Source organism: Lithobates pipiens, unplaced genomic scaffold (assembly GCF_037356315.1).
Source record: "Lithobates pipiens isolate NorthernLeopardFrog02 unplaced genomic scaffold, aLitPip1_a1.2 Scaffold_8, whole genome shotgun sequence".
Classification (NCBI taxonomy): Eukaryota; Metazoa; Chordata; class Amphibia; order Anura; family Ranidae; genus Lithobates; species Lithobates pipiens.
The window spans coordinates 225,578,211-225,594,593 of record NW_027507903.1 but is presented as its reverse complement, the minus strand read 5'-3'; the positions used below and the strand labels follow the sequence as shown (position 1 = coordinate 225,594,593).

The 16,383-nt window shown below is 43.6% G+C and overlaps 1 protein-coding gene across 1 annotated transcript in view; it reads left to right on the top strand.

The window, feature by feature from the left end:
• SCAF11 (SR-related CTD associated factor 11) overlaps positions 1–2,279 on the top strand; it is a gene marked incomplete in the record, with an annotated part of 153,932 nt that extends 151,653 nt beyond the window's left edge. The window contains 1 exon segment of the mRNA XM_077472975.1: positions 1,465–2,279. Within this exon segment, the coding sequence (XP_077329101.1) occupies positions 1,465–1,578 (114 nt within the window).
• Positions 2,280–16,383: the final 14,104 nt, after the last annotated feature.

Below are 16,383 nucleotides of genomic sequence, written 5' to 3'. Positions count from 1 at the left end.
GGCCCTGTCTTGCCCAGCCCTACCCACATCGGTCCTATCCTTTTTAGACAGACAAGCCTAGACCTGCCCAGCCCCACCCCACCCCATCCCTAATCTCCTTCACGGATCTCCTGTCTTCAAAGCCTTGTTTTAGATGGCAGTTTCTCATGAGAGCAGGTGAAAGGGCAGGCTTTGGAAGTATGTTATGTTTGCAGCATGTTGCATTGTAATATTAGTTTTTAACAGATTTCTACAGTGTACAACCACGTGGTTGTTTCTGCATGGCACTGTGATGCCATGGTGTGCATTGTGTGGCACACGCCCAGCTGAGGGAGCTACATTTGAGTAATGACTTTAAGGCTCAGTTTCTACTAGTGTAACTTGTCATGCAACTTTGGACACAGTCACATGACAAATCACAGCCCATTGATTTCAAAGGCAAACCTTCCCATCTATGCGCATTTGAAAATCAACGACTTTGAAAATGGTGCCTGCACTACTTTGATGCAACTTTTGATGTGGCTTTGATCCAGAGTGTAAAGTTGGATCAAAACTGCACTCAGTCACACTCTAAATTGCACAGCTTTGGAGTCGCACTAGTGGAAGCATAGCCTAAGGCTAGAGTGCGACTTTGATGCAACTTTACACTCTCTGGCTCAGTCGCATCAAAGCATTGTAGGTACCTTTTCAAAGTCGCTGATTTTCAGTTGCATAGAATGTGTGCCATTGAAATCAATGGGCTGTGACTTGTCATGCGACTTTTGACAGTCGCATGACAAGTCACAGCCCATTGATTGCACTAGTGGAAACAGAGCCCTAGTGTGGTTGCCCGTACTATGATCATTTATAGACTTTGAGATGAGACCCCAGACTCCAGCTGCACTGATCCCCTAAACACCAACCCACCCCCCCTGGCCTGTGTGGATAGGGGTTTTTATTTTCTCATGAATTAGTATGTACAATGAGAGAACACTGGGCAGGAACCTATTATCAGCTCCTGCCTCCATCCTGTATATGCCCACTGGCTGCACAGGAACAGTGTCCCTCTCAGGAAGGTGATGTCACTAGCTTTCAATAACCACTCCTACTGATCTCATATGGATGTAGAAGTGAAGTCATGTGACAGCACTGGATACTGCAAAATAAAGGTAGAAAAACTGGGAGCTTTTTCATTTTGAGACATAGGGCTGAACTCAGCTCACGTTAATGATTGCAGGGAAGAATTTAAGTGTCGGGGTCGACTTCCACGTTAAGGGGTTAGAATGTTTTTTTTATTTTTTTTTATTTTATTTTTTTTGTTTTTTTTTTTTACAATCAGGAGTGCTTTATTGTCAAACTATATACAGTACAATGATACCGAATAGAGAAGGCAAAGGTACATTATTTTAAGGAGTTAGGTATGGTAGTATATTTTCTCATTCTGTAATCTATAAACGATATATTCTATAGAATTAATACTTATTGCTCTTGTGTTTTTTTTTTAAGGTGTGTCACAGTAAAAGTGGAGAAGTTGATTCAGCTAAAGTGGCAAATCTTGTTAAGGCGTATGTGGACAAGTACAAACACTCTCGCAAAAAGGGGCCAGACGACTCATTTTGAGCTACAGATCATCATCACTGGGGTCATACAAAGGACTGACAGTAATTGTCAAAGTGCAATTTCAGTGTCTTGACAGAATTGTACACAACTGTGATTGAAATCGGGTTTTGATACAATTATAATTTCAATGTATGATTGATTACATTTAGAGCTCCCCTTCTTATGATGTTTTCCCCCCTAAAGCATACTTAATGAATTTTTTGTTTTTACTAGGACAAACATGGTTAATAATGATGTACAGCATTTTGAATTACTTATGTGTGTAATATTAGAGATGTAATTCTCAATACTTGGCTACCAGCTGGGTGCTGTGTGTACAGTATATGGAATCTGTTAGTTAAAAATTCTTATGAGAATCTTTGATTGTGTTTTTCTTCTAATCATAGTGAGATGTTTTTCTTGGCCTGTTTCTAGTCTAACTGGACACACTGGTCTTTCAGTGTAGCCATAAAGCTGTATGTACCTCGGTAGAGAGTCTGTTTAGAATACCCGTACGCTACTACTGCAACATTTGTGTCCAACAAATATATATTTTTTTAAGATGGACACCAACTATGGCAACACCAAATAAATATCATGCTGCTTTTCTGCTTTGTCCTTTCCTTGTGCAATGCAATTTTTCTTTCTGAAAATATTGGATAAAAACAATCACGTCTTATGCAGTATGTCCAACAGTAAATGTATAAACAGTCAATGAACAACTTTGCGTCCAGAGCAATTTTTTTACTTCTTGTACATTTGTTAAAATCTGTATTTTTTTTTTTTGCTCGAAAATTACTTAAAGTAGAACTAAGGGCAAAATTAATTTTTTATTTTTTGGATAGAGTAAGAAAGGCTTATAATCACTGTAAGGTGGAGGTGTGTGTGTGTGTGTGTGTGTGTGTGTGTGTGTGTGTGTGTGTGTGTGTGTGTTTTGTTTTTGCCATCTGTCTCCATCGGGATTATTTCCCTTTTACTTCCTGTTCCATAGCCAAAACAAATGAGAAAATTGCTCCAGATTGTTGGAATGTCACCTGAACTAGTGTCCCCATTGAAAATTTCCTCTTCTGTTACTGGTTTCTGGGGACAATGCAAAAGTTGCCTTTTAGCTATACGTTAGTCTCCAATTACATATTTTCTGAAAGCATAGGCCCTGTAGAATATAATTATTATAGTTGCAATTTTTTTACACAGCATAATTTGCGGTAATCCTATATTTTCAGGAAAAAATACATTGTAATTTTATTGCACATATAACACATTTTTTGGTAAAATATAAGATGGGGTTACATGTGACCAAATATCCAAATTGGCAAGCCTTAAAACTGCTTGCCCATGAAATGGCAAAAAACTCTGGTGCCAAGAATTGTCGGGCAATGCTTTAAAAGCCTTTTACAGGTTATCAATCTAAAGTTAACCAAAATTATTGCTGTCTGTTCCATTTGATATGCCACTTTATGCATTGATAAACTGTACCTCCTTAGACCCAGTCTGCCTGCACTGTATGGTCACCTGGTGACTTGGTACCACCCACAGGCAGCTTAACTCTTTAAGACACAAGTTGAATCCAATGCAATTTTATTTCAGCTAAATGCAGTACAGGGAATGTTTCTCCAGTCTTTTAAAGTGTAAGAAATCAAAGACCTCTCTAAGCTCTGTCCCGAACACCTAAGACCCCTTTCACACGAGAGGTCTGATCAGGTGCTGCTGTCCATTTTTCACGGTAGCAAGGAATGGGCAGTATAAATAGGACCCTAAGGCATCAGTCCATATAGCAACCTCTGGCTCTTTGTTCCTTTCTGACACTTGTATACCCAACAGTCTCCAGCAAGGTCTTTACTCAGAGCTCCAGGAGCTGTATGCCACCCAGCCTCCACAGGTAGATCCTTAGTGAGGGACATAACAAAATTCTTCTCCAGACCAGGACTCTGAGTGCCCTCCAGCAAGTCTAATCCTTTAGCAATTCTCCCTTAGCCCAACAGCTACTGAGGCCCAGATGTCAGTCCCTAGTCTCCTTGTCCTATCTCCCATGGTCAACAGCCCCCAGGAGACTGAAACCCTCCTTGATGAGGGAAGCGCAATCTGCTTAGGCCTCCTGCTCCATTTTATCACCTCCCCAACTATGTTCTGGATGTCTTCTTCCAGGGATTGGCTAGGCCATGATAAATATTCAACTTATTTGAATCTCCCTCCCACTGCTCTGGAAGCTTTTTCCAGAGGTAGGGGCGAGCGATCAAATGCTCAGCCCAGGAATCCTAATCAGACCAACACAATCAACAACCATTGCACTTACTACAGTGGAGTCAAAGAAGAAATTCACCTAGTGGCCTAACTGGGAGGGTGCTACCTGTACTGGTACAATCTATAGGATAACCACATTCATCTAATTCTAAAAGATATGGTTAACCACTTGCTGGCCGTGCTATAGCTAAATGATGGCCTCCAAGAATTAGCAGTCCGCACTGTAGCCGTCATATAAATTTGATTACTTTTATTCCTATTACAAGGCATGTAAACATGCCTTGTACTAGGAATATGGCATGATCGGACCTATTTACAGGGAGATGGGGTCATTAAGACCCCTACATCTCACCACCTAGGCTGGGAAGCCTAAAATAAAAAAAATGATCACAGCTTCCCAGCCAAGACGGCGCCGGTTTTTGAATGCAGAGGCTCCAAACGATCATAGACTCCAATCATCTGGTCCGCCGGAAATCTCTGAACATCCGGGAGGCCGGCGAATCCTATGTCCCACTCAATGTCGGTGAGTGGGACACAGGATTCGCCGACCGACGTAAGCGGTGAGTCAGTAGAAGCACGGGAGGGAGGGGACGTCCCCTCCCGCCGCCCGTAAGAACGATCAAGCAGCAGAACAGCCAATATGATCATTCTTATGGTGCAGGGAATTGCCGGCTGAAAAAGCCAATATCTGAATGACGTCTGTAGCTACAGGCATCATTCAGATATACCCCTGGAAAGTCAAGGATGTCCACCCGGCGCAAAGTGGTTAATGCACATTAGTAAAGGAGAAAAATTGCCTTTTTGAAAAAAAAATAAAAATCTTAATTTCTTATAAAATTTTGCAGTTTTTTTTTTTTTAGCAAAAATTTAAAATCCAGTAGTGATTTAACCACTTGCTTGCTGGGCACTTAAACCCCCCTCCTGCCCAGACCAATTTTCAGCTTTCAGCGCTGATGCACTTTGAATGACAATTGCGCGGTCATACAACACTGTACCCAAATGAAATTTTTATCATTTTTTTCCCACAAATAGAGCTTTCTTTTGGTGGTATTTAATTACAGCTCAGAGTTTTATTTTTTGCTAAACAAACAAAAAAAGATGCAAAATAAAAAATAAAAAATCATGTTTAATAGTTTGTTATAAAATTTTGCAAACGGGTAATTTTTCTCCTTCATTGAAGTGCGCTGATGAGGCGCACTGATAGGCTGCACTGGTGGGCACTGATAGGCTGCACTGGTGGGCACTGATAGGCTGCACTGGTGGGCACTGATAGGCTGCACTGGTGGGCACTGATAGGCTGCACTGGTGGGCACTGATAGGCTGCACTGGTGGGCACTGATAGGCTGCACTGGTGGGCACTGATAGGCTGCACTGGTGGGCACTGATGGGCTGCACTGGTGGGCACTGATGGGCAGATAAGGCGGCACAGATAAGATGGCACGGATGGATGGCACTAAGGGGCACTGATAGGTGGCACTGCTGGGCACTGGTAGATGACACTGATGGGCACGGATATGTGGCACTGGGGTGCAGCCCCGTTGTTGAGGCAGATTGTGGGTGGCACTGTGGGCACTTATTTATTCCTGAGGGGGGGCAGATGGGCACTGGTAAGCTGGCCGTGATCGGGACTGATGTCCCGATCACGGCCGCCGGTGATCGGCTTTTTTTTTTTTTTTTTTTTCTTTCTCCTCGCTGTCAGCGCGAGGAGGAATAATAGCAGATTACCGGCTCCGTTGTATCACATGATCAGTTGTCATTGGCTGACACCTGATCACGTGGTAAGGGGTCGGGATCGACCCCTTGCTCGGATCCGTGATCAGGCGAGTCTCATACTCGCCGATCACAGAGCGTGCAGCACACGCCCCTCCGGGGGCACGCAGGCCGCTTGTGCCCCTCCGGGGGCACGCAGGCCGCTCGTGCACGGGACGACGTCAATAGACGTCATCCCGGAACAGGAGGTCCGAGCTGTAGCCGTCATTTGGCTATAGCGCGGATCTCAAGCGGTTAAATACCACCAAAAGAAAGCTCTATTAAAAAAAAAAACATTTGAAAATTGGCTTGATCAGGAAGGGGGTAATAGTGCCCAGTAGGCAAGTTGTTAAGCACCTGTAGTGTTCTGACAATAATGAACTGAACTGCATTTACCTAGCAAGCGAGAATATATAAAGACAGCCTTAATTTGCAAAGTTGGGGCCCTTGAAGAAAGCACAACCATTCCCAGCAGACAAACAAATTAACTTGTTAGTCTCTTACCAGACCCAAGGTGCCCTCTTCTGGGTCTCCAGATGCGCTCTGGTTCAGGTCAAATCATCAGACAAGGATAGAAGTTGTAATGTCCCTCCTTTTCTATCTTACAAGTGGTGGGGGTATGCTCTAGTAGTCTGATCTCATTAGGCATCCAAATCGCACCCTCCCAGGGAGAAAGTTCCTGGTTTCTCATACCAGGTTCTGGTCGATGACTGTCTTTTCTGAGGCCTTTCTCCCAATTGTGGTCAGCTATGGCAAGGTTCTTCTGGCATCAGGTGACAGCTGAGAGAAGCCACAGTCAGATATTGGTCTTAAAGGAGAAGTATGGGTTTGGCTCCCCTCCCCCCCATATTCATACTTACCTAGGTGGATCTGTCCCTCAGTGTTGCTGCACTGAGACCCGAGCCATGAAACACAGCTGATGGATCGGTTCTGAAAGATCCCCAAGAGGAGAGCTGCTGCCTGTCAATGGGAAGCTCTCCTGCTCTGCTCACTGGGGTGCTGAGCTGTGGAGAGGCAGGGAGCCGCCGTCTCAGCGGCTCGCTGAGACTGCCATCAATCCAGACACCAGGCGGATCCAGACTTCCAGAGTCAGGATGATGCAGTGCCTGGACTGATCTTGGTGAGGTCAGCAGAGAGTGGACTTCAGACCGCTCTCTGCTGAAAACGGGCCACAGGAGTGCTAAACTAATTGCATGCCTGTACAAAAAAGGGAGGACTTTCGTGCTACTACGTGGAAGATATAAATAGGGTATATAAATACCTATAAAATTAAATCAATATGACCAAATATAAATAATCGTAAAGTGCACGTGCAAAAAATGCAGCAAGACAAGATAGTGAACACAAACTACCAAATACAGTGATAAACAAAAAAAAGTCCTGTGCAAAATATGCAGAATAATAGAGTCCAGAAATTGCTAAGTGCAAAGAAAACGTGTAAAAAAAACAAACAATGTAAATATAAATAGTCCATATATTCATAAACACCAACGATGAGAAATAGATGATCAAACGGTGATGAACAATCCCAGAAGAAAGGGCTCACAGAACTCTCACCTTAAAAAAGGAAAATTAGGCTCATCACAAACTCAGAAGATATCTCACTTCACTCCTCATATTCAGCCACCAGAGGGATCCTTTTACTGTGCCAGATAGGAGATGATTTCTATATCCGGCCACTAGAGGGCCATTAATGGCTCATGTATTATAATAACCACCCAAATGTAATGATCCATGGTAAATAGCTAAAAAAAAAAAAAAAGGAGGGGGGGGGGGGAGAGAGAGAGAGAAAGAGGAGGCTCCAATGGTGTAGTATATTTAGAATAAAACGAGCAGTTTATTAATAAGCAAGTAAAATCGGAGTCCTACTGTACTTCCGGTATGTCCTACGGCCACTCCCTACGCGTTGCGTCATACCACGTGACTTCTTCATGGAGAAGTCACGTGGTATGACCTAACGCATAGGGAGTGGCCGTAGGACATACCGGAAGTACAGTAGGACTCCGATTTTACTTGCTTATTAATAAACTGCTCGTTTTATTCTAAATATACTACACCATTGGAGCCTCCTCTTTCTCTCCCCCCCCCCCCCCTCCTTTTTTTTTTATTTTTTATTTTTTTTTTGAGCTATTTACCACGGATCATTACGTTTGGGTTATTATTATAATACATGAGCCATTAATGGCCCTCTAGTGGCCGGATATAGTTATTGCATGCCTGTGCCCCTTAAGAGAAGCCCAGGCTGAACTTAAGACAGGAGGGAGACAAATTACTCCCAGCCAGAAGGTCATTAAGGGATAGATTGTAAAACTCCTTTTTATAGAACTTCTGAAAGCTCTGAGCAATGTTATGGGATATGACTGCTCTCTGACCTCCATTATGAGGGTCAATTAATGGCATACACGATCGTCATTTTCATATATGGAACAACATCAAAAACGCACAATCTATTGTAGAACAATTTCAAAACCCAAAAGTACTCGCATATCAAACTCTTGATGTGTAGTAGAAGGGAAGAGAGGTGTGCTGTAAATCTGCCAAGGCGGGTCATAGATTCTTTCTTGCTGGGAGAACACGGTGATTATTACTAACCACTAGAATTGTATGCTGTTTGTACCCCAGTCTATTAAGACACTATCGTTTGCCCTTTTTTGAGCTGAGATGCAGAGTTCAACTTTCCACATGCAGACCTCCAGACACCCAGCGCAGCCCCCAAACTAAGGTCAGAGGACCCCCTGGCTCAGGTACACACACACACCACTCAGTAGCCAGTCATGCAGCATCCCCCATGGGGGTGGAGGGGGAGAGGGAGGGGTGGAGGGGGAGGGGGAGAGGGAGGGAGGGAGACTAGGGACGGGGAGAGAAGAGATGGAGGAGAGTGACCCACCCCTAATCGACCTCCCAGGGAATGGCCAGCTGCTCAATCCCGCCGAGGCAGGAAGAGCTGTACTTGCCATCCGGATGAGCTGGGGATGTCCCAAGAGCCACTCCAGAACAGTACGGGGTGGCTGCTGGCCACGGCACACTGTGACAAGGACATTGGTAGTCCGGTCATATGTGTGCCCCGGAGTGTTGCGCTCATCAGCCAGCCCCTGGAGCCTGAGGGGCATGTTGTGGTATAGCCAGCAACTTAAATGTTTTTTTTTTTTTTTCAGTAGAAATCTCAGTTATTTATTTATTTTTGTTGCATTGGTACATGTTCCCCAAGGCAGTACCTGGGCCCCCATATCCCTTTTATTGCCAATGGCTTGCATATAAGCCTTCAAAATGGGGACTTGATTTTTCAGTTTAGGTCTCATAGACTTCAATGGGGTTTGGAGTTTGGGTCAGAAGTTCTGGTGCTAACCGGGGAGTGTTTGATCCATCTCTAGTGATCATATGAAGCCATTTATTATCACAGTAGTTTGGCTTTTTTTTTTTTTTTTAAATCACAATGACAGAAATCACCCTGGATGGCCCTGATCACAAGCTTCCATACCCTGGAATGTTTGACCTTGGTACAGACACACAAAGTGACACACTTTGGTTAAAATGGCAAAAGTTAATGTTACACTTTTTAAATTGGACTTAGTATTTGTGTATAAATAGCCAGTGAGTTTGTTAGCACTTTCCTGGATGCGCTGAGCAGGTTATATACCAAGCCATGTATAACAGAAAAGAATGGTCAAAAGACCTGCGTAACAAGGTAATGGAACTGTATGAAGACGAAAAAGGATAGAAAAAGATATCCAAAGCCTTGAATAGGGCAGTTAGTACTGTTTAATCATTTATTTTGTGGAACATTCAGGGATCTCTGGATACCAAACCAAGGTCAGGTAGACCAAGAAACACTGCAGCCACAACTGCTGGAAGAATTGTTGCGAATGCAAAGAAAACAAACATACAAAAAAAAAAACAGATGGCCTCAGGAATAATACAGGCTGCTCTGCGGGGGAAAGAATGCGGTTGTTTCAAGGAGCATAATATGGTGATACTTGAACAAAAATTAGCTGATAAAAAAAAAAAAAAGCCTTTACTGTACCAATACCACAAAAAAAAAAAATTAAATCAAGGTTACAATATGCCTGACTACACCTTGGCAAGCCCCACAGCGTCTAGCACACTGTAATCTGAAGTAATGAGACTAAAAGAGCTCATCACTAGGTTTGCACTGATACCACTTTAAGACCGAGTACAAGTACCGATACTTTTTTTTTTTTTCCCCAAGTAGTCGCCGATACTTTTTTTTTTATGTCAAGTGACAGTTTTCAAAGCACAATACAGATATACAATACAGGCAGTGATGGTTGACTGATGAGCAGCAATATGAGGCACTGATTTGCAGTACTGATAGGTGCACTGACTTATGAGCACTGATGGCTGGCACTTATAGGTGGCAATGATAGGTGGAATTGACTGGTAGGCAGTGGCACTGATAATTTCTGGCAGCCTGGCATTAAAAAAAAAAATGTAAATCAACGCTATAAAGAGTAACTGTATAAGAGCTCATCTTGACACACCCTGCACTTGGCCTCAGTAAGCCTAGTCAGAATGCAGTTAATTAGTGAACTATATGGGCTGGGTGTAACAAGATGTCCGCTGCCACCTTGTGACTGCAGGCTACTGAGGCTGAATTCAGGGTGTGTCAAGATGGGCATTGCCGTTTACAGCCTCCCTTCCATTAAGGATTCTGACGTCCCGGTCACTGATGCTGGCGATTGATGCATAAGGCTGAGACCCACACCCCTGCCCCACAGGCACGCCTTCCTCCGCTGCACTGCAAGGGCTCACTGTGCCAGGACCCACGCTCCGCCTTCTCACACCCACGCTGCCTGCCCCGCCCACTGACTTCCAGAAATTCAAGGTATCGGGGGAAACATCGGGAGCTTTTGCCCGAGTACAAGTACTTGGGCAAATACTCGGTATCGATACCAGTATCGGTGCAACCCTCCTTATCACAATAAGTGCTATGTTTTGAGAGGTCAACAGCGATCAGAATACCATCCCCTACTGTGAAGCTTGGTGGTGGCTCACTGATGTTTATGGGGTGTGAGCGCTTTAAAGGCTTGGGGAGTTTTGTGAAAATTGATGGCAAGGCAAATGCAGCATGTTATCAGAAATAACTAGAAGACGGCTTGCATTCCTCTGCACAAAAGCTGCACATGAGACAATCTTGGACTTTCCAGCACAATGATCCCAAGCATATAGCCAAGTTAACCCTTCACTAGTTACAGCAGAAAAAGGTGAGAGTTTTGGAGTGACCATTAGTCTCCATACCTCCATATCATCGGGCCACTCTAGGGAGGCATCAAACCTGGAGGCATTTTGTCAAGACACATGGGCAGCTATACCACCAGGTTGAAGCTATGTTTTGTTTAATGATTGTGCCATTATGTTATGACCTACAGTTAAATACAAATTCCATTAGAAATAAAAGAAATGTGTTTTGCCTGCTCACTCATGTTTAAAACGGTACATACTGTATATTAATTCCCCAAGGGTATGCAAACTTTTGAGCACAACTGTATGCTCCAACTTGGAGACTCTCACAAATGTTAAGTTAGGACCAACACGTATCAATATACAGAACAGCCACATATAATTGCAAATGCATGCAACTAAAACCTGTTTTTAACAGGACTTGTTAGACAGGGTCATATTTTAATTTTTTTTTTGCAGCCTGGTAAGTGTGCTGGGAAAACTTTTATCCATTTGTGATGTGTATTGCCCTTCCATGTGTACCTTACTGCAAAGGTTAGTTCTAAATTGGGGGTAATTGCCATCTTTTTGTATATCTTATTCGCAAGGTGTTTCTTGAGGTCACATTGGATGCCTTCAGCTGCCATTGTGCTCTTAGTGAGCGTCCAAAATGGTCCTTGTGCCTTTAAGGCCTCATGCACACTGGACATTTTTGCAGATGCTTCTAGGGCAGTGATGGCGAACCTTGGCACTCCAGATGTTTTGGAACTACATTTCCCATGATGCTCATGCACTCTGCAGTGTAGTGGAGCATCATGGGAAATGTAGTTCCAAAACATCTGGGGTGCCATGGTTCGCCATCACTGTTCTAGGGGGCTTCTGGCAGTTTTCTTCCTGCCTCTAAACTCCCCTGCATGTTAGCCTATGTGTCCACACACACACAGGCTTTTAGTAGCATTTAATGGCAGAGTCATTTAAAGGCAGGAAAAAAGAAAAACACTGCAGTGGCAACAATTTTGTCAAAAAAAACAAACAAACAAACAAAAATAAACAAACAAAAAAACAAAACAAACCACTTGACAAAAGCACTAGGCGCGTTTAGCTCGTGAGCGCTGATTCACTTCAATGGCCAAAAACATTATACTGGCCACTGAAATTAATTACTGAACAAGCTCTTGCTGCTTCTAACACCTGCAGAAAGTTTGTAAAAGCTTAAGACACTTACAAGCGTGAGGATTTTTTATTTTTATTTTTTTTTTGCTGCCAGTAAGAAAGGCTTCTTAGGAGAATTTTCAAAATGTCCTGTATGCACGAGTCGTGAGGATTGGGCTCCCTTCAGACAAACCTCCACTTCATTTTTCCACTGCTATATATGCACTCCAACGTGTAGACTTTCAAAAATGTAGTTAGAACCCCAATATACAAAGGAGCTTTGACGTAGGCACTGTGGCTTTATTTACGAAGGTGTGCAACTAGACCCCGTTTTTAATGTGAATTGTTGCACAGGGTCAAGTTAATAGGAAACATGGCAGTTTGCTATTAACTGTAAATACTGCATATGCCTCACTGTGGGAATATACATTGAACAGCTGTGACCAGGCCTTACAAACTACTGTAGTCAGTAAAGGGGATGAGAGCAACAAACCATATCAACTGATTTTATTCCTTCATTGGAGACCACTATTCACAAGCATAATTCCAGGTGCAGAGTGACATTGGGATATGACACTCTCCTTGCATTAGACCCCATGCACACTATACAACCTTTGTTGTCCGATTTCCTGCAGATTTACCAAAACCATGCATTGCAAAGGGCATTTCTGATTGCACAAATTAAAACTCTTAAGGTTTTACCTCAGTATATGGTTTTGATAAATCTGAAGGAAAAACCTACAGGGAAAAAAAAAAAAAAAAAAAAAATTGTATCGCGTGTATCCATCTTTACTCTTGTGTAGTTAACCTTCTGCACTTACAGGCATGGTGGTTACATTTCAGTGGGTGCTATTTTAGATTCATGGTTAAGACTTACACCTGACAGTTGATGGCTTTGTTTATTTATTTATTTATTTAAAACAGCTTACCTGTAAAATCCTTTTCTTGGAGTACATCATAGGACACAGAGTCTCAAGTAATTATTTGTTGGGTTATAGGCCTACTTTCAGGTGTTGACACTGGTATAACCAATACAGGAAGTTGACTCCCCTATATAACCCCTCCTTCCAGGAGCACTCAGTTTTTATAGCCAAGCAATATACTCTCACCTCATAAAACAGAGGGGCAGGAGCTCTGTGTCCCATGATGTACTCCAAGAAAAGGATTTTACAGGTAAGCCGTTTTAAAAATCCTATTTTCTTTATCGTACATCATAGGACACAGAGTCTCAAGTAATTACTTGGTGGGATGTCCCATAGCAATGCTACTTGAGGGGAGGGAGACACAACCCACAGGGTAACCCCCCCCCCAGACCTGAGGACTTATACTGCTGCCTGCAGCACACTGCGCCCAAAGGCGATATCCTCATTCCATCTTACATGCACTTGATTACATTTTGCAAATGTATGTACTGAAGGCCAAGTCGTGGCCTTGCAGATTTGAGACCTGGAGGCCTGGTGACGCACACTGCCCAAGAAGTACCAACCGCTCTGGTAGAGTGCGCCTTAACTTGAAAAGGGGGAATCTTTCCCTTTAAATCATAAGTTTGAATTATAACTTGCCAAAGGCACTTAGCGACAGTGGATTTTGGACACTGCCTATGCCTTCTTAGGACCCTCTGGCAGAAGAAATAAGACATCAGTCTTATGAATCGGAGCAGTTTTCTTAAATACATTTTCACTGCTCTCACTACATCAAGACAATGTAGTGACCTTTCTTCCCTGGAACAAGGTCTTGGGGAAAAAAAAACCCTGGCAGGACAATATCTTCATTCAGATGAAAGCCTGAAACCACTTTTGGCAAAAAAAAAAAAACCTGGACGAGGGCATAACACCACTCTGTCCTCATGAATAATCAAATCTGACTCCTTACAAGAAAGAGCAGCCAATTCTGAAATCCTCCTTGCTGGGGATATAGCAAATGAAAATATCAGCTTCCTAGTCAGAAGGACTAAGGGAACATGCTGTAATGGTTCGAATGGCTGTTTTGTAACACTGACAAAACTAAATTTAAGTCCCAAAGGCTTAAGAGTGATTTAACTGGCGGATTAATCTGCAGCACTCCTTGCATGAAACCCTGGACTAAAGAATGCATAGCAAGCAGTCTTTGAAATGAAAATTGATAAGGCTGAGACTTGGCCCTTAATAGTACTCAGGGCCAACTTCATCTCTACGCTTAATTGTAGAAAGGTAAGAATTCTGCCTATATCTCCGAGGGTACCAACCCTTGGACTCACACCAGGAAACATAAGCTTTCCAGGCTCTATAATATAATATATAGCTCTAGAAGTTGGCTTCCTAGCATTAATCAAAGTAGAGATAACTGACCTGGAAAGCCCACGTTTATTCAGAATGTGGGTCTCAATAGCCAAGCCCTAAAATTTAGCGTTCGTAAAGTAGGATGGAATATCGGCCCCCGAGATAGCAGGTCTGGCTTTAGTGGGAAGAGCCCTGGACCCTCCACTGCCATCCTTACGATCTCTGTGTACCATGAGCTTCTGGGCCATGCTGGTGCTACCAGTATTACAGATTTTCTTTCCAGCTTGATTCTGCAAAGAACTTGAGGTAGTAACTGAATCGGGGAAAAGTGCATAGATCAGTAAAAACTGATCCCACGGGGTGGCCAACGCATCTGTTCCATAGGAGAGTGTGTCCCCCTGTCCTGGATGCAAAGTTGACTAGCTTAGTGTTGAATCTGGACGCTAGAAGGTCTACGTCCGGAGTCCCCCATCTTTGGCAAACAGCCTGAAACACCTTGAGGTGAAGAGACCATTCTCCCGGGAATAACTGCCGGCGACTTAGATAGTCCACCTGCCAATTCTCTACTCCTGGAATGAAAACTGCCGATAGGCATGGGAAATTCTCTTCTGTCCAAGTTAGAATCTGGTTCACCTCTCTCTGAGCCGAGAGACTCTTGGTGACCCCTTGTGATTGATATATGCCACAACCGTGGCATTGTCAGACTGGATCCTGGCAGGACAATTCTTTAACCTGGAGGTCCAGGTTTCTAGAGCCAGATACACTGCCGGAATCTCTAGGATGTCGATGGGCAAGGTTCCTATTCCCCAGCCTGAAAAGCTGGCATCTGTCGTTACGACCTTCCAGATAATTGATCTGAAGGACTTTCCCTTCAGCAGGTTCCAAGATAGTAGCCAATAACTGAGGCTTTGGGACACTCATGGGGACAGCCACATTGGCAAGTCCAAAGCTTAAAGCAGTTTTCTGTCTGCTTGGAACAAAACGATTCCAGTTTCGAATGGTATGGAGCATAGGGAACTGCGTCGAATGAAGCTACCATCTTCCCTAACAACCTAAGGCAAAGGCGAATTGAAGGATTTCTCTTCAACCTGATCATCCTCACCAGCTCCTGTATGGAGCTGATCCTTGCAGGAGGTAAGAACACCCCTTCTCGGCTGTGTCTATGATCAGGCCCAGATACTCCAGCCTTCTGAGTGGCTTTAAAGAGGATTTCTTTAGGTTGAGAATGCAACCCAAACCTTCCAGGTAACTGCTTGTGAGGGCTACGCCTTGCTTCAAGCAAGCCACTGACTGGTCTATTAACAATAGATTGCCTAAGTAAGCCAAGACAGTTATGCCCTATGCCCTTAACCTGACTAGAGGTGGGGCTAATACCTTAGTGAATACCCGAGGTGCTGTAGCAAGCCCAAAGGGCTGTTCTACTTTGAACCGCAGAAATCTCTGGTAAGGAGGAAATATATGGACAAGCAGCTATGCATCTCTGATGTCGATGGACGGCAGAAGCTTTTCTCCTTGCAGGATGGAAACAACTGACTTGATTGACTCCATGCAAATGGAGCGGATTTTCAGGAACCAATTTAGATTATGTAGATCTAGACTTGGTCTGATATCCCCATTTGGTTTTGGCACCGTAATTAGGTTTGAGTAGAACCTCAAACCTTGCTGTTTGGGAATCTGTCTGATCACCCCTTGAGCCAATATTCGGTCTAATGCTTGCAACAGGGATTGCCTTTTCGCTGGATCCTTGGGAATGTTTGATCTCAGAAAACGAGATGGTGGAAACTCTCAAAGCTCTTGCTCGTTTCATAGAGACCCTGTGGAGAGAGTCCATTGGTCCTGAATCTCCCTTTGCCAGACTTATGAGTACATCTGAAGTCTCCCCCCCCCCCAACCTTGGTGAGGGGGAGATGCCTCTCCATAAGAAGGTCTTATGCAGATTTGTAGCCCTAGGTCTTCCTTTATGCTTGGTCTGATGGCAGAGGCCAAACTGTTTAAATGAAAGACACTTATATTTTCTTTTGACTGGCAAAAGAGTAGTATTTCCGCTGGAAATTGTGTGAATGTATTTATCCAAACTATCGTCAAATAATCGTTCTACCTTAAAGGGGAAACTAGTTAGAAGGTTCATACAAGGGGTCTCAGCTGACCAACCCTTTAACCAAAGGGTCCTTCGCATATGTACAAGTACAAACGCAAGGCGTGAAGCCTGGTGAATAGAATCCTTCATAACGTCTACAGCAAAGCATAA